Below are 19,596 nucleotides of genomic sequence, written 5' to 3'. Positions count from 1 at the left end.
AAAACAGTCTCAGCCTCGGTGGATATGATGGCAAGGGATGAGAGTCGTTGGTAACAGCTGTCGACTCATCAACTTTAACAGCAACAAACGGTGGAGCATCGATCAAATCAAATTTATTCATAAAGCCCTTCTTACATCAGCTGATATCTCAAAGTGCTGAACAGAAACCCAGCCCAAAACCCTAAACAGCAAGCAATGCAGGTGTAGACGCACGGCCATAGATATCCTGTTTAATGTGGTTTTATATGACTTCACCGACTGATTAAATCAAATCATTCTGTATGTGATTTGAAGTACCCAAAAACACTGGTGGTCTCTATATGGGTTGCTAACAGTTCATTTTTCCCGCCAGCCACGACATGTAATACTTAACAAAAATAAACACAACATGCAACAATTTCAAAGATTTGACTGAGTTACAGTTCATAAGGAAATCAGTCAATTGAAATAAATTCATTAGGCCCTAATCTATGGATTTCACATTAACGGGAATACAGATACGCATCGGTTGTTAAAAAATAACAACTATCTGGCATGACCACCATTTGCCTCATGCAGCTTGACATCTCCTTCGCATAGAGTTGATCAGGCTGTTGATTGCGGACTGTGGAATGTTGTCCCACTCCTCTTCAATGGCTGTGCGAAGTTGCTGGATATTGGCGGGAACTGGAACACGCTGTCGTATGCGTCGATCCAGAGCATTCCAAACAGGCTCAATGGGTGACATGTCTGGTGAGTATAAACTGGGACATTTTCAGCTTCCAGGAATTGTGTACAGATCCTTGTGACATGGGGCTGTGCATTAGCATGCTGAAACATGAGGTGATGGTGGCGGATGAATGGCACGTCAATGGGCCTCAGGATCACATCACAATATCTGTGCTTTCAAATTGCCATCGACAAAAGGCAATTGTGTTCGTTGTCGGTAGCTTATACCTGCCCATACCATACCACCACGGGGCACTTTGTTCACAACATTGACATCAGTAAACCACTCGCCCACACAACGCCATCTGACATCTGCCCGGTATAGTTGAAACCAGGATTCACCCGAGGAGAGCACACTTCTTCAGCGTGTCAGTGGCCTCGAAGGTGAGCATTTTTCCACTGAAGTCGGATACGATGCCAAACTGCAGTCAGGTCAAGACCCTGATGAAGACAACAAGCGTGCAGATGAGCTTCCCTGAGAGGGTTTATGAAAGTTTGTGCAGAAATTCTTTGGTTGTGCAAACCCACGATTTCATCAGCTGTCCGGGTGGCTGGTCTCAGTTGATCCTGCAGGTGAAGAAACCGGATGTGGAGGTCCTGGGCTGGCGTGGTTACACGTGGTCCGCAATTGTGAGGCCGGTTGGACGTACTAACAAATTCTCTAAAACGATTTTGGAGGCGGCTTATGGTAGAGAAATGAACATTCAATTCTCGTGCAACAGCTCTGGTTTACATTACTGCAGTCACCATGCCAATTGCACACTCCCTCAAACTTAAGATATCTGTGACATTGTGTTGGGTGACAAAACTGCAAATTTTAGAGTGGCTGTTATTGTCCCCAGCACAAGGTGCACCTGTGTCTGATCATGCTGTTTAATCAGCTTCTTGATATGCCACACCTGTCAGTTGGATGACAAAGGGGAAATGCTCACTAACAGGGATGAACACACATTTGTGCGCAACATATTTTGAGAAATAAGCTTTTTGTGCGTATGGAGTAATTCTGTGAGCTTTTATTTCAGCTCATGAAACCAACACCTTACATTTTGCGTTTATATGATTGTTCAGTGTATATAGTATCAGAAAGAGCATATTCTACATTTGATTCCATGACACTTACCTTTGTCAAATAACTCAATTCAAGAGGTGAAGCTCGATTTCGAAATATCACTTCTTCCAAGAACATCCCCGCTGTCAATGTGTTCAGCACATGACCACTCGCAGGGCAGCATTGCTCTGCATACTAAGCAAAGACTAGTAACATAACAAGCTTCAAATATGCTAGGCTGAAAGACCAGGCGGTTCTAGCGTTAAAAAGACGTAGTGTACCTTTACAGACAAACATGCCCTAGCCGAGGTACTTTCAAGGGTAGCCAATATGACTGTGGTAGTTATAACTTAATTGCCCGGCCCTAGCGGTCACACAGTGCCTACAGAAAGTATTCACACCCCTTGACTTTTTCCACATTTAGTTTTTTTTACAAAGTGGGATTAAAATGGATTGAAAAGTATTTTTTGTCAACGATCTACACAAAATACTCTAATGTAATGTCAAAGTGGAAGACTTGTTTTTTGGTTTTTTTACAAATATATCTTGATTAGATAAGTATTCAACCCACTGAGTAAATACATATACAATCAATTTTGCAGAATGTGTTGACAGGCACTCAAAAGGCAGCATGCATGTTGAGTTCGAAAAAGTCAATGCAAAATATAAAAACCATTCTGCCCACACCTCCACAGAAATGTGATGAAAATTGCCATCGCTCTATCAGAAACTGCCACGGCCTAATGACCATAGTTCCAAATTATACAGCAAACAAAGAGCGTTATTGTCACCATGGTTAATGGAAGGCATTTTTCAGGCAGCGTTTTAATGCTTGTTAGCGCTCACACAATTTTGCGACAGGTCTGATTTATAACAGGAAAGGTGTATGTATGGCTCGCACCAAGTTTATAAGACTCGATATTTTTTTACGTGCACAGACTTTTCTGAAATGGCGCACGTAGAAATCGAGTGAAATTGACGCAAATGTTATGAGGCCCGACATCTTTCTACAGCCTCATCTCTTAGCCACCTATTCCTTTCCTCCCCCTCCTCTTCCACACCTCTCCTTTCACAGGTATGACAGTCTAGCTATGCTTGACAAAGGGATAGACATTCTGCCACCGTGCAGCGTTGAGGAAGGGGTCACTTCACCCCCCCGTCCCCACTTTACTCTCTCGCTCCCCTCTTTTTTTCTGTTTGGTGCTCAACTAGCCCCCACAGCGGAAGAGGAGGAGATGGCAGAAAGCGTCCCTCCTCCCTTCTCTCTCTCCCTCCCTCCCTCCTGCCGCCACAGCCACCAGGACCTGGCCTCTTTCCCTCTGCTTGGTTATGCAATGCACGGCTCTCCCACGGCACGTCTTGCACAGGGGACCCGCCACAACACAGCTGCCACCAGCTGCAGACCCACACAGCAACAGCTACGCAGCAGCACTCCGGCTTTCCAGCTCTCCGGTTGTTCACAAACAGCTCTCTGGGATTTTACTGGCTCTTTGGAATAACACTTGCTGTGGCGTGGGCTGTCTGTAGTATCAGTCGATTGTTCTACAGCGGACTGGAGGCGCGGTAGTAGTTGCCGCAAGCACTAGCGGCTCCAGAGAAACCATGCGCGGCTGTAGCTCCGGGTTTCAGAGGCAGGCGAGAGAGAGGCGCCTCTGAAAGGCACTAATTGCTCTGCTCCAGAAAGAGAAGCAAGGAAGGACGCAAGGAGAGAAGAGGGGGTGGGGGCGTGTACATTTGTCACAGAGACTGGGGCTCTCTCTTTGAGCTGCTAAGAGGGTCAAAGAGCCAACAAGAGCCGAGGAGGAAGAGGGGGGCTGTGGTGGAATTGGAGAGAGTGGGACGGTAGGATGGGGAGAGTAGTGGGGAGGGGGAGCGTAAGAAGCCCCCTAGTGCTTCAGCTTTGGTGGTGGAGACCTGACGAATAAAATAACAAAAGCAAAAAGGAGACAATAACGCAACCAAAACCAAGGCAGTATTTAACCAAGGGGGTGGCGCAGAGGACTGGAGAATTCATCCGGGCAAGAAGGGGGTGGTTTTCACAGAGAGCAGTGTCTGCATACAGTGCCGTGCACCAAGACGCAGTTTGGAGCCCGGATCTCCTTTTCTTTTCCTCTTTCTGTGACGCTGGGAGCGTGGCTACACAGCCAGCCTCCCCCCCGTCCCCCCCAAATGCAGGCTCCTGTGTGTGGCCATGCTTCTCCGCTGAGGACCCAAAAGCATGCTGGATGTCACCCAGCTCCTCACACGCCTTAGGGTAAGGTACCTTTTTCACCCCTCTCTCATCTCTCCTCTGCCCTCTCTTTCTATTCTGTCTCTTTTCTGAAATATGGTAGGATCTGCCTGTTTCAGAGGGGGCTGATTATTGTTGACGCTGGTGATGTTTTGGCTGTATGCTCTGCGCTGCCTACCTCTCAGCCCTGGCTGGCTGTGGCATGGTTTACCTGCTTGTAGGTTTCCCTGGAGAGCTGGCACTAGCCAGAGCCCCTGTCCTCTCCCTTCAGACTGCTCAGTAGGGACATCATGCTCAGGAAATCTACTTAGACGGAGGAGTGGGGAGAGAATCATGAACTGCCTTCGGGGGAAAAAGAGGGTGGATGTAAGGGGCTCATTAAAAATCATGCTCCAATGTTACTGAACATTTGCGGAGGTTAAACATTTTCAATGCGGATAGACCGTAAGGGATGCCGAATATTAGGAATCTATTGCGGTGGGCACAGCAACAGCAGGTAATAAACAGTGGCATTTGCAGTTAAATCTCCATTGTGCTGTGCATGTCTATTGTTTTGTTCGATCACAATTGATTTCTTCTTGAGGATTCTGTTGGCTAGGCTAGCCGAGGGCTTTTTGGTTCAGTTTTCCCCAGGGTGTCGTATAAAGCACATGTAGGAGAGGACTAGTGGGGAGGGGAGTTGGATGCATCATAGCAGTGCAGCATTAAACTGCAACATCTAAATTCATTCCCATTGTCTGTGTTCACTCCGGACTGTGGGCTTGTGTTCTGTTTCTCTTATCTAATGTTCATTTCTCTGTATGTGCCTCCATGTCTGGTGGGCTGCCTCTGTCTCTCTCTCCCCCTCTGCAGATAAGTGCCAGCAGCACCCTTGCCAGGTTGGGCGAGCGTCATGGCCATGGGCCCAACGGTCATTACTATTGAGGAGGTGCGGGCGCTAGAGAGCAAGGAGGAGCAGGAGGAGTCCATCTTGGCCCTGCTGGGAATCGTTGGCACCTTCCTTAACCTCTTCGTCATTGTCTTTGTTTACATCTACACCGTTGTGTGAGCCAAGCCAGAGTGGGAGTGATCCCCCAAACGACAAGGCACAAACCAAGCTTCCATCTAACCCCAACAAACGTATACTGGATTGTACATGCCAAGCTCCTCCTCCCTCTAACTAGGTATTAGTTATAAAAAAGGTGCAAACGACAAGATATTAAAACAGGAGGGGGGAGCAGTTTCCTCACACAGAGATTGAGGGTGGACAGTTCCGTGGGAGGTGGCGTCTCACAGCCATGAACCAGAGAGATAATAGTGAGCTGGTGGAGACATCAGGACCATGGCTGTGCTGGATCCAGGAGGGGGCGATAGACAGGGTTGGGCTGCAGGCCAGCACAGCCTGGGGGGAACTAACTTCACCTTGGACTCATTAGAATGAGGGAAACGGACAGTGTTACCGACCAATCTCCTTTGTCAAGTGGATAAAAAAAACAGACAAAGGGATATTGACGTCACTGGTCCGGATGGTTTCAGGGCCATGGCGTGGCGCTGTAATGTACTGTGCTGCTTGCCGTCAGATAGGCTATACACACACACCAAAGTGTTAGTCACCGCTTCTCATGATATGGAGACATCACAACAGAGAGATACACCATCTCTGTCTATTTCGTCTCCACAAGAACTGATCTGCAAAGAGAGCAGAAGGAGTGGAAATGACAATTTCACATTTAAATTCAAATCGACCACCTGGAGATCTGCAATAAAAAGGCAAGTGGAGAGAGAGGTATTTTTTTTATAAAAAGGAGAGTCTGCTGTGGTGATTAAATCATCCGCAGGGGTGGAAAGTAACTTGTGGGCACTGGCAAAAAGCTCCATTCTGCATTTACTAATACATAAGGCCAGACTTAATCTTCTCTCTCTTTCTGCATCTCTTTCCACGTTCTGTTCGGTTATTTTGATGTAGGCTATTTGTTCATGTTGATTTCAGGGTAGTGTCAGCGATCCAGTTTCTGTATAAAGATCTAAGCTTTTATAAACACATGAATAAACTAAACTCTAGATGTACTGTGCAATAGGGAACATTTTTACAATAAAATGAGAATATATGAATTAGACTCAAGCCTCATCTATGATGGGTTCTGTGGGAGAATGTAGGCATAAGCAAAAGCATGCGCTTATGTGAGATACAATGCACAGATGCAAGGAACTGAGGAAGTACGTCATGTCTTCATGCTTAGAGCATGTTCCATGAGTTTGCTTTATTAGGATTCGGAGCTTCTTCAAATATCACAAAAAGGTCAGGGTGGCATGTTCCCAGTCACATGCAACATAGGGGACAGAATTTAACCTCCACTAGCATGTGTATCCTGCATTCTAACGAGAGAGGTTGAGCGTGGGTCAGATCTGCTCGGTTTCAAATGAGTCGACTGCCACCTGGAACGCACATCACAACATTTGAATTGTCAGTTGCACCTACCTGAATGTGGTGTGTGTGTGTGTGTGTGTGTGTGTGTGTGTGTGTGTGTGTGTGTGTGTGTGTGTGTGTGTGTGTGTGTGTGTGTGTGTGTGTGTGTGTGTGTGTACGCGCGTCAATGTGCACATCGTGTCTGAATCAATATGGACAAGGACATACAAGATGAATAAAGCAGCTAGTAATACAGCCTAAGTAACTACACAAGAAGTGAACAAATCACATTGTTGGAAAACACAACATGCTACAAAACCAAACTGTGTGCAGTAGAAAGGCCTTACTGAAGAGCGCAGTAACTTTCAACGTGGCACCGTCATAGGATACCACCTTTCCAACAAGTCAGTTCGTCAAATTTCTTCCCTGCTAGAGCTGCCCCGGTCAACTGTAAGTGCTGTTATTGTGAAGTGGAAATGTCTAGGAGCAACAACGGCTCAGCCGCGAAGTGGTTGGCCACACATGCTCACAGAACAGGACCGCCGAGAGCTGAAGCGCGTAAAAATCTTCTGTCCTTGGTTGCAACACTCACTACAGAGTACCAAACTGCCTCTGGAAGCAACGTCAGCACAAGAACTGTTCTCCGAGAGCTTCATGAATTGGGTTACCATGTCTGAGCAGCTGCACACAAGCCTAAGATCACCATGCGCAATGCCAAACGTTGGCTGGAATGGTGTAAAGCTCGCCGACAATGGACTCTGGAGCAGTGGAAAAACGCCTTCTCTGGAGTGACGAATCACGCTTCACCATCTGTCAGTCCGACAGACGAATCTGGGTTTGGCAGATGCCAAGACAACACTACCTGCCCGAATGCATAGTGCCAAATGTAAAGTTTGGTGGAGAAGGAATAACGGTCTGGGACTGTTTTTCATGGTTCGGGCCAGGCCCCTTAGTTTCCAGTGAAGGGAAATCTTAATGGTACAGCATACAATGACATTCTAGATGATTCTGTGCTTCCAACTTGGTGGCAATAGTTTGGGGAAGGCCCTTTCCTGTTTCAGCATGACAATGCCCCGGTGCACAAAGTGAGGTCCATACAGAAATGGTTTGTCAAGATCGGTGTGGAAGAACTTGACTGGCTTGCACAGAGCCCTGACCTCAACCTTATCGAACATGTTCGGAATGAATTGGAACCCCGACTGAGCCAGACCTAATTGCCCAACATCAGTGCCCGACCACACAAATGCTCGTGGCTGAACCGAAGCAAGTCCCTGCAGCAATGTACCAACATCTAGTGAAAAGCTTCCCAGAAGAGTGGAGGCTGATAACAGCAAAGGGGGGACCAAACCCATATTAATGCCCATGATTTTGGAATGAGATGTTCGACGAGCAGGCGTCCACATACTTTTGATAATATATGTACTGTTTAATAATCTGTTAAAATAATTGACTCCCGAGTCACGCAGTGGTCTAAGGCACTGCATCCCAGTGCAAGAGGCGTCACTGCAGTACCTGGTTCGAATGCAGGCCATGATTGGGAGTCCCATAGGGCGGCGCACAATTGGCCCAGTGTCGTCCGGGTTTGGCCATCATTGTAAATAAGAATTTGTTCTTGACTGCCTTGCCTAGTTAAATAAAGGTTATATAAAATGAATGCATACCATTTAACAAGCTGTTCAAAGCATTGACTACATGCATACTGTTAAACAAGCTGTTCCTAACACACAACGCACATACTCAAGGATGGACGGTGAAAAGCAGGGGAGAAGGGTTATGTTTGAGGGTAGGAGGGGAGCGAGCCAGGGGAGAAAGGACATTTTCAATTAAAATAAATGAGTTTCGCAGTGACATTAAAAGGTATTACCTCTCACTAATGGCTTAACTTCCTGTGATGGAGTGCGTGGCGGCGGCGTAATGCGTCCCAAAAGGATTGCCAAGACACCGATGACTAATGTGGAACAATACGCAAGCGGCGCGGCGAGCTGGGAGATTAGCAGGAGGAATGAGTGCGGCCTGAGGCGGGTAGTCGGACTGAGGGTTCGAGGGAGGGAGGGAACAGGGGCCACGCTAAACAATGGGACACAACAGGGTTTCCCCCGGTGCCTCTTAGGAGTGCAGGGGCAGGCTGGGCTAAGATATACATCACGGCGGCTATTAGGCATCACACTGAGGATGAAGAGGACGAATGAAGACAGACAGCAGTGTGGTGTAGTAGCCTTAATGATGCTTTTAAAGTAAACTAGTATGGTATCCCTTTAATAAAGCTAGTTGCAAGACTTTTACTGTAAACTAGTATGGTATCCTTTAATGAAGCTAGTTGCAAGGCTTTTAATGTAAACTAGTATGGTATCCCTTTAATGAAGCTAGTTGCAAGGCTTTTAATGTAAACTAGTATGGTATCCCTTTAATGAAGCTAGTTGCAAGGCTTTTAATGTAAACTAGTATGGTATCCCTTTAAAAAAGCTAGTTGCAAGGCTTTTAATGTAAACTACTATGGTATCCCTTTAATGAAGCTAGTTGCAAGGCTTTTAATGTAAACTACATTTACATTACATTTACAGTCATTTAGCAGACGCTCTTATCCAGAGCGACTTACAAATTGGTGCATATGATATCCAGTGGAACAACCACTTTACAATAGTGCATCTAAATCTTTTAAGGGGGGGGGGAGGTTAGAAGGATTACTTTATCCTATCCTAGGTATTCCTTAAAGAGGTGGGGTTTCAGGTGTCTCCGGAAGGTGGTGATTGACTCCGCTGTCCTGGCGTCGTGAGGGAGCTTGTTCCACCATTGGGGTGCCAGAGCAGCGAACAGTTTTGACTGGGCTGAGCGGGAACTGTGCTTCCTCAGAGGTAGGGGGGCCAGCAGGCCAGAGGTGGATGAACGCAGTGCCCTTGTTTGGGTGTAGGGCCTGATCAGAGCCTGAAGGTATGGAGGTGCCGTACCCTTCACAGCTCCATAGGCAATCACCATGGTCTTGTAGCGGATGCGAGCTTCAACTGGAAGCCAGTGGAGAGAGCGGAGGAGCAGGGTGACGTGAGAGAACTTGGTAAGGTTGAACACCAGACGGGCTGCGGCGTTCTGGATGAGTTGTAGGGGTTTAATGGCACAGGCAGGGAGCCCAGCCAACAGCGAGTTGCAGTAATCCAGACGGGAGATGACAAGTGCCTGGATTAGGACCTGCGCCGCTTCCTGTGTGAGGCAGGGTCGTACTCTGCGAATATCGAGTATGGTATCCCTTTAATAAAGCTAGTTGCAAGGCTTTTAATGAACAGACACTGGATGAATGTTGCATGGTATGAGAACGGGTTCGGACTGTATCCTTATCTTAAAATATGTAATAGAAAGACTGACGTGTGTGGGTTTGGTGTCATTCATGATGCAAAGTTATCTGCACTTTTCCGAAAACACCACACAATCCAAGCGGCAAGGGTCTAGGCCTACATTCCAAGGAATTTCCTGACTGTTTATACGAGCATCCTGGAGGGAAAAAAATGCAAAGGCATTGAAGGTAAATGGTATACAAAGTGAAAGCAGTGCATTATGTAGGAATGAGATGGAGGTTTATAACAGTTGATCCTGGCCTATGAGGCAGAGTAGAACATCATCCAAGTGTCACCAGGGCAACACTCCTACTGAATACCAAGTCTGCCTCTGTCTCACACACACACACACACACACACACCCCTAACTCCCAGGGCTGCTTGCCCCCTACCTTACTATTAATGCTTTTTGATAGGAACCCCCCCCCCCTCCCCACTCCCCACAGCGCGTTATTAAAAAAGAGACACGGCAGGAGTGCTCTTAGGTCTCTTCCCACTTTTTCATTACCAGCGGGCCCCTTGACATTTATTGACAGCTCATGGCTCTGAGGGCTGGCGCCGACACAACAGAGTGAGATGAGCCCTTGGCTTCCATCAGCGCTCACCGACTTAACTGTCCATATTGCACAGTAGATTAATCACTAAAAACACAATTTGTAATTAAATTGGGTGTTAAAACGTGTCAATTGATTTGTCCATTTTAAATAAAGGCAAATGTTTCATCACTCAAGTTTTTTTTTTCATCATAAAGGGGTTTAGGTTCGTGGGTTTGGCAGGGGGCCTGGACGCAGCTGAATATGAGAGAACATTTTAGAGGCCCCATCTTGGTTGTACATTTCACAGCACCTATCCAGTGTGTGACAATACATTTTATTTTTGACATTTTTGCATCAGAGAATTTTGTAGTTTTTCAGCTGAGAGAATGTTAGTTTATGTAGAATCACAGGGAATTTGCTTTTATTCTGCCATGGAGCTAAGAGAATGTTGCAGTTTTAAAGCTAATTTACTACAATTATACGTATTTTGCCATGGCTAATGCTGTGTCATTTTGCTCAAAAATGAAATCTATACTGTTAAATACATAGTTTTTTTGACTTTTCTATTCTCCCGCACTGTCTAGCTTTTATTTTGGTGATTTTAGTTCTCACAGACTAGATTATTTAAAAAAATATATATAGGTCCATTATCTTTCCTACATACTTTATATCTGGTAGTTAAAATTTACACTGAAAGGATTTTCCCATCCGGAGGAATAATCTAAATCTCTCGCCCGAGGACTTCAATGGCAGAAAAACTCCTGTCACTACTACAACACAGGAGAAAGGAGTGGGACAATGAGAAGGAGGCAGTAAACTTTTACTTAATAGCAGGCAGCCACGGCTGCATGTTTGCACACCACGCGTGACCGTGTCTGAGACATTTACCAGATAATGAGGACCAATTACAATACTCATCTCTTTATCTGTTATTTAATTATGAGACCAGGGGCGCTTTAAATTCACACCAGCACACACACACGCTCCTGTGAATACACACACACTAACAGCGTCGGACACAGAGACAGTTGCTGCTATATACACAGAGCTATGAGCTGCCACCACCTGATATGCAACACAAAGCAAGTCCTTGTGAATGGAGGCTACGTTGATATAGGCCTACCTGCCAATTTTAGTTCAGAACAAACAGCTTGAGAAGCTTAAGAATTTTGGGGGGTGAGTCTACGCACCTTGCTGAAATCAAACACGCCAATAATCTGTCCATAGAACACTAATGTATCCTGCGATTGGGTCGTTAAAAGCAGTGTATTTGTAGAAACAACACAATGAAAAGGTTTGTTCAAGGTTTTTATTTCCTTGGCAGTGTGCCAACTTTCCATTTTATTCCTGGCAATAGCAGAAGGTCCGTGAGCAACAGTTTCTATTCATTAATGACTGGACAAAAACAAGCATCCATTAAAATGCCCACAACATGTGGACAGAACCACAGATTCCACTATCCCCAAAAGAGAGAAAATGAATTATATTATCTCATAGACAATGGAAAGACCAAATGTGTGGAAAGACTAAAAGAGGGGTTGGAGATGAATCCTCACTGAGGTTATCAGCCAACTGAAAGAACACAAGCCTGCATTCCCCCCTGGAAACCCCAGGGTCAGAGCTGAAGAGACAGAAAACCTAGTCAGAGCAATGGACCGAGCCAACATCTAGCTCAGATGTTCAGTTAACTCTGGGTCAGCCCTCGCCCCCCCGGGGACTAGGGATTACCTTCGCGGATTAAAAATATTAAATAAAATGGATCAATATAGATTAATGTGTTCTTATCGTGCAATGGACGAGTCATATCTTCAAAAGAACGAATCCATTTGCCACAATAATTACCACCTAACTAAGTCACAAGTAACCTAATCAAATTAGACAGTATTTGTTCTGTCGCATGAAAAGACAGTTATAAGTGGATGGGTATCTTGAAAGCATGGATTCATATAATTGAAATCGCTTGGAGAGCGTCGACCACCACAGAAGCAATAGCTATTGATAGATTGAAAATGACTTAATATTAATTTTGTAGATATCTTTACGGTTTTATATAATTATATCCTCTTAGCATGAATAGATTGTTTTTATATTCCCTTCGATATTGAAAGTAGTGTTAGGTTAAAGCTGTGGGTTCAAGCAGTGCCATTATTGAGTGGACTGCAGTGGACTAAAGGAATGTGTACTCCCAAAAACTCAAGACCTCTCCTGACTGATATGAAGTCCTGTGATATGCAGAGAGATCATTGGTCACGAGTACTGAAGTACATCTTTGTGGAAGGGAGGGGGTGAGAGCCAAGGGTGTAAGTGGACACCGCACCGTGTCGTATGTATTCAGCTGGTAAATCTTCACTGAGCAAACACTTGAAACATCCCTTGTAATTTCGGGGCTCTTTTGAACGATAAATATATGTATTGTATATTGAGATATTGGTCTTCTTATCACCATGTCAGAGGAAGATACTGCAGCTCCATCTGCTGTGTCATCAAGCAACGATCAGCTCACACACACACACATCTAGCTCTCACTGCAATTTACCAGGTAGCCTAGAAGCAGAAAGGACATAGTAATGCGCATAAGCTGACCAGCTCATCCTATAGCCTACTACGTTTCCCGTAACATCTGACCCTGACACTGTCTTTTATTTCTACTCTACAACAAAAGCTGGTCGATCCTTATTTTCCAATAAAAGGTTCATTACATTGTCTGAGACCAGGAGAAGCCATTGAGAAATGCAGTACTGAAATAGAGCGGATCTTTCTTCATAAGCACCGTTGATATGTTCAACCAGTCAAATAGATTGTTGTGGGATTTGCCATCGAGTTTCCCCTTCAGTTAAAGGCACAGCCATCCTTAACAGGAGTTACCATAACCTACATGGAAAGTTACAAGATAAAGACTAAAGAAGAAGAGGGTTCACTCACCGGAGTCGTTGCGTAGGTAGGAGGACATGGCTGGAATGAGGCAGGACTGGCTGAGCAGCTCCTGCAGCACAGTGGGAAGGGCGTTGCTGTTGTGGCCCCTGCTCTCCCCTGTAGGGGCCTCTCCGTGGCTCACACAGTTTGCTGGGTTGATGTAGCTGGCCAGCACCTGGCGGACAGGGGGAGAATAAGTGGAGCACACACAATTTTAGCAAAACATATAGGAATTTTCTCTGGGGTAACTACACAGTAATGACTTATGTAAAAAGTAAGTGCATAGGTCTTCCCATTGTTAGCCAAGTGACACTTTGTGCCATTTGGGGAAACCATCAGGATGTACTACACCTAGCTAGGCCGAGAGGACTCTTACCTGCAGCAGACAGGTGACATGCTCCTCCTCCAGCCTCTGCTTGGTGAGGGCCTGCTCCACGTCCCAGCCTGAGGCAGTGGAGCCTGTACCGAAACCAGTGCCCTTCGCCCAGTACAGCTGCTGCTCCTCACTGGTGCCCCCTCCATGACCACTGGACACTGTGGGCTGGGGACAGACAGACGAGTGGAGGTGATCAGCGCCACACAGGAAATCGGCAGGGGGTAAAGTGTAGTCTACTGGTCCATTGTGATGACAACATAGGCCTAGCCTAAAGATAATAGCGTTCCATAAGCTTACGAAATCAAAAGACTAAAAATGTTATTCTCAATGCAGCATGGGCTACACGTTTGGATTGAATAAGATTACTGTTCCCCTTTTCAAAATGTCAGTCTTCACATCAAAAGTTGAATGAGAGCGAAATGCTGATTTTCCAGGTAGAAAAATCACAAACATAACTAGCCTGCCTACCCACAGTCCCAACTCCTATGCAGCCCTGCTTGTCGCAGCCATTATACACTTGAGGCACTTCTAGTTCAGCTCAGAGCACATGCCCAGCAGTTTGAAAGGGAGATTATGTCAAATAAAAGGCAGAGGAGTCTCGGAGGGAAAGAGCATATGCTCGAACTAAACAAAGGTCGACCTGGTGCTGTGCGTATGATATTTGAGCAACGAGAGTTCCCTGTGGTACAAGGAGAGAGCAGAGGGCATTATTGAATAAAGAGAACAGAGAGATGGATATGAAAAGGATGTCTGAGTTAGACAAGAGGATAACGTTTGAGACTGCACCTTTTCTGCTTTGACAATCATCAGGCTCGACGTGGGCGCGCTATAAAGATCCACGCGAGAGGCAGTGGCTGACTGACAAGCGGCCAACTCTGCGCTCCCCCAGCGCATCTTTAACATCGCAGGAACGCTCCCGACCTGCACACAAGCGTTATGGGAATGTTACCGGCTAATGGAGGTGGCGTATATGTACATGCACCTCTGCCACCAGAGATCACTGTCAACTCTATCAGTCAACTGGGGCGCAATGGAGATGATTCAGCATTTACATTGACTTTACAGTCGGTGGGATGAGACTGCTGGGATTTTGACCGGTTTGTCTTTTATTCCTTTGGTGAGTTTCTTCATTGTTCACTGGATTTTAATAGATGGCCATAGTGTGTGTTTTGTATAGGACAGTCCTGTTTGGGCCGGAGCAGGGCCCAGTCCTGACTCTCTCCCAGTGGTACAAGGAGGAGGAGTTATGCTCTCATCATAAGAGGTTGGAGACTAATCACTGAGCCCTGGAACATCAAATCAGGGAGGAGGCTCACTTTCCCAGATAAAGAGGGATGTGTGTGTGTGTGTGTGTGTGTGTGTGTGTGTGTGTGAGTGGACTGACCGCCCGCCCGCTCGCTCAGGCCCCGTGTCTCCGGCCACATAAAAGCAGCACCCCTGGGCCGCCGCCTCAAGGACGGCCATTACCGCTGTGACAGGACTTTGGCCCGCGCTCAAGCCATCGGCCCCCGGAGATCTGTCCTCAACTCTGACAACTCCTTAAATCCACACGGGTCTGTGGACGAGAGCACGTGCTGAAACGGTCCACAGTAACACTGAGCTGTAGTACTGTAATAGCCTAGCCTGCTATCTAAAGTAATATCTATAGCGGTCTAGCTGGATTTAGGCCTATGATATATAGCGCTTGGACCCTTGTGGTGGTATTGCTGGATGCTGGTGGCATTGAGCTTCCAGTGATCAAAATCCCTATTGCGATTGATACAAGTTGATCGTCATCTCCTTTGCGTCGCAGTGGTCCGAGACGGGTACAGAGTACTTTGAAAGGCTATGAGCATGAGGCGAGTGTTGAAGCAAAGCAGAAAGCTCAATAGAAGTAGAATCACTCCATTTAATGGGCATGGCAGTCAGACAGTGCATGATTCAATTCCTATTCATGATGTTCCCTTCTGCCTGGAGTTGGCAAAAATACAAAGGACACGTCTCTCTTCAAAGCCAGACCTGCCTCTTATCATTCACACTAAACAATTACCCAATTTGTCAAGGGCTCAGTAGAGATATGCATAAGAGCCCTGAGTAAAGCCCTGCCAGGTTGAGTAATTAATAACATGACTGATCCTCACCGCCCATCTCTCTCTGAGCGAAAGACAAAAGGAGAGTGAGAACCTCCTATCGTGTCAAGCCAAAAGCATTAGACAAGGCTGACACCATTTGTCACACAATGCTTTGTCAAACCAACCCAAATAGAGGTTTATCTTCGTCTTGGTCCATCATGAACACACAAGAGAAAGCAATGGGCAGAACACACTTTGACCGACATCTGGTGAAATAATACCAGTATGAGTGTGTTTGAACTGTGTTTACATTCTTGTTCGAGGCATCCCAGTTCGATGCCAATGCCACGCCTTTGGGGCATCAACATTCTAATTAAGCAATTAGGCCCGAGGGGGTGTGGGTATATGGCCAATATACCACAGTTAGGGCTGTTCTAACGCACGTCCACAACGCGGAGTGCCTGGACACAGCCCTTAGCCATGGTATATTGGCAATATATCACAAACCCCAGAGGTACCTTATTGCTACTATAAACTGGTTACCAACATAATTAGAACAGTAAAAATAAATGTTGTCATACCCGTGGTATACCATGGCTTTCAGCCAATCAGCATTCAGGGCTTGAACTACCCAGTTTATATCAGAGTATATGAAATGCATTTATTAGTCTATTGCAAAAATAATACCACCACAACAATGCCAAGAGTGTGCAAATCTGTCATCTAGGCAAAGTGTGGCTACTTAAAAAAAATAAAAATAAACATTGTTTAACACTTATTTGGTTACTACATGATTCCATGTGTTATTTCTTAGTTTTGATGTCTTCACTATTATTCTACAATGTAGAAAAATGTAAAAAATAAAGAAAAACCCTGGAATGAGTAGGTGTGTCCAAACTTTTGAATGGGACTGTAGGTGTTTTAGAAACCTTCGAGTGTCCTCTCTTTCCGTATTATAAATCAAAACATCTGACATGCATGAACCTCTGCAGGATGGTTTTCAAGTCGCTTCCCTGTGGCTCAGTTGGTAGAGCATGGTGTGTGCAACGCCAGGGTTGTGGGTTCGATTCCCACAGGGGGCCAGTACAAAAAAAATAAAAAATAAATAAACAAGTACAAAAAAATAAAAAAGAATGCATGAAATGAAAATGAAATGTATGTATTCACTACTGTAAGTCGCTCTGGATAAGAGCGTCTGCTAAATGACTAAAAAGTAAAATGTTTTTGGTAAGCTGCGTTCCCTTCTTTGACAATTACACATGCTGCGTCTCTTCATTCACAAGACAATTCCTAATATAGTCACCCATTTAGACTACTGTCAATTTAATCTTGTGTTTAGGCTACATCTATTATTATAAGCCTGTGTGTGAAATTAGTTTAGTAAAAGACTTGACTAGGGCTGTGGTGGTCACGAAATTTCATTGCCGGTGATTGTCAAGCAAATAAAAGTCGGTCTCACAGTAATTGACCGTTAATTAACAAACACATTTAGCATCTCCTGGCTTCCACACATCTCATGGCCTACAAGCCACTGATGCTGAACTTTGGAACATTACATTTTATTAAGTCGAATAACAGCAAAAGCAGTAGTCTGTCAATCTACTATCCCCCATAGTACAAAATATTCCAAACAGTCAGACAGTTGTGGGATGCAATAGATCCCAAATTAATAGAATCACTGGCGTAAAAAATAACTTTTTACGCAATGTGGCTGATGCAACAGATCAGAACATTTAGCTTAAAATGTTGATAAACTATAAAGGCTATTTCGTCACATACGCGCAGCAATGTGCACATGGCAGTAGGCTATAAGCTATTATCAAAAGTGACTGCAAATGCGATTATGCATGTAATGCTTCTATTTTAAAAGCTGCATTTTTAATGGTGAAAATTATCTTATCCAAACTTGAAACTCACGAGCTGCTTATGTATGCCAGTTAGGCTCTAAACCTCCTGTTGTCTCTAACTTCATGCCCTTTGTACTGTTGTCTGTGCCCAATAATGTTTCTACCATGTTTCGTGCTGCTACCATGTTGTTGTTATGTTGCCACCATGATGTGTTGTCATGTGTTGCTATGTTGTCGTCTTAGGGCTCTCTTTATGTAGTGTTGTCTCTCACCCATTAGACTATTCTTGATTTTATCTTGCCTTTACACATACTAAATAATATATGTGTGAAATTTGATTTGATTTAGGATGGACCATTATCATGCACCTGTCTCGAAACAGGGGCAGCAAAAGAAATACATGTCATCTATGCACTTAAATAGCGAATGGAGGACGCTTTTCCCTGTGGTTAATTTTCATGCCAACCAGGTAGGCTATACATCTGTTGTAAAGAGAAGCAATGTGCTTAATATAAGGAAAGTTGAGAAATAAATATACTAGGCCTAGCCTATAGAAAGCTGATGGGATGCTCCTCTTTTTAGTAGAGGCCATCACTCGGTTTCCTCGCGCACCTGCATAGCCTATAGAAATGTTGCGCAACATGAGCTCTCATTAAGTGTTTGGTTAGATTTTCGATTACATTTGCATTGATGTCAGAGCGATTAGAGGCACAATAGAGTGCTGAGTACCAGGCAGTTAGCAAGTTCGGTAGGCTACTAATAACCATCAGCAGCATCAGAGCTTGGAGAAGCCTAATTACCATAACTAAATGGTCACGAGGAATTTGACTGCCTTCCTGACCCGTGACCGCCGGTGTAGTGATAATATGGTCACCGCAACAGCCCTAGACTTTACTTAAAAAATGCCGGAGATACTACAATTTTAAATTCACATGACGTTGAAAAGACGTCGTCTGCACTTGAAGTATTAAACACACAAGCATGTCCCCAGAAGCGTGTATGTGCATGTAAGCGCCTTTTGGACACGGTCAGTGTCTGGGCTTCACCTCTGAAGAGTTCCCGCTGCTGTTGGGGACACGGGGTGCGTGGTGGCTGAGGGCTGACAGGCAGGCCAGGATGAGGTGGATGGCTCCTATTTCCAGGGCCATGCGGCGCAGCAGCACGCCGTCATCCGTGGTGAGAGGTGTGGTGCTGAATAGGGCCCGCAGCACGTGGAAGGGCAGCGTGGGCAGCACATTTGCCGACGGAGACTGCAGGATGTGACCTGGAAGGAAGGGGAGAGATACAGCCAATCAGAGAAGATGATTGATAATATCGATTATCTTCTCATAATGACAAGAATTGGATAAATAACAGAAATGAATGAAGCATTGTATGAGTGTGAGGGATGGTGAGAGAGATGACCACCATAGGAGGGATGACCACAGATGGGTAGAGGAATACTGTCCAGAAAGGATTGACACATTGATTTAGCACTCATGAGAATGAGGCCAGAGAAAACAACAGCCGACTAAATGGCAGGCTCACAGTGTGCTGTGTGACCAGTGTCACTAAACAAGCTGGCAGCCTGCTCTGCTTCAATCATTAAGGGCCGTTATCTCAAGGACTAAAGAAAAAAAAAAGTGTTGCGGGACAACATGGTTTACTTCAGGCCCTAGAGGAGAGGGAAGCTAAATAGCCATCAATAATGAAGGCAAATGAGAGCAAAGGTTGGCTGGATAGGAGTTGTAATGTATGAGAGGGGGTAGGACTTGTCAATATTAAACAAGGCAGTGTGAGTATTTTGGCTAAATGATCCACAGGGCCAGCAGACAGATATGGTCTCAAGGACTGCAGGGGAAGATCTGCACCAGTGGGAACAAACGTGCCTCAATTGTAAATGGAGGGATTAAAATCTCTCTCCCTCCATTTCTCTACCTGCTCGTGGACAGGTGCTTTTAGAAGAGTCGATTTACATGCATTGCCCATATTATGACACTGACAGCTATGTATTCAGGGACTCTGATAATGGGCATTATCGATCTGCTTGGTCCACAACTTGGCAAGATCAACTGCCTGACAAAGTCAATCTGAGCATTGGTGGAAAAGTGAACCGCTATTAGTGGGGCTGAGAATGTTTGTCCATGCAGCAGCCTTCTATATTAACACCATAGGGACCAGGTGTTTCCAAATATGAAC

The 19,596-nt window shown here is 45.3% G+C and overlaps 1 protein-coding gene and 1 long non-coding RNA gene across 2 annotated transcripts in view; one reads left to right on the top strand and one right to left on the bottom strand.

Moving 5' to 3' along the window:
* The window catches only part of birc6 (baculoviral IAP repeat containing 6), a 162,780-nt gene that overhangs the window by 52,842 nt on the left and 90,342 nt on the right, over window positions 1-19,596 (bottom strand). The window contains 3 exon segments of the mRNA XM_014154510.2: window positions 13,154-13,319; window positions 13,521-13,685; window positions 18,465-18,682. Of these exon segments, the coding sequence (XP_014009985.2) occupies window positions 13,154-13,319; window positions 13,521-13,685; window positions 18,465-18,682 (549 nt within the window).
* LOC106576948 (uncharacterized) lies at window positions 3,094-6,077 on the top strand. The gene is made up of 2 exons (XR_001322040.2): window positions 3,094-4,010; window positions 4,839-6,077. It is a non-coding gene; the product is annotated as an uncharacterized lncRNA (long non-coding RNA).

The sequence above is a fragment of the Salmo salar genome, chromosome ssa18 (assembly GCF_905237065.1).
Source record: "Salmo salar chromosome ssa18, Ssal_v3.1, whole genome shotgun sequence".
In the NCBI taxonomy this organism is placed as follows: domain Eukaryota; kingdom Metazoa; phylum Chordata; class Actinopteri; order Salmoniformes; family Salmonidae; genus Salmo; species Salmo salar.
This window is presented reverse-complemented; position numbering and strand designations above follow the sequence as displayed.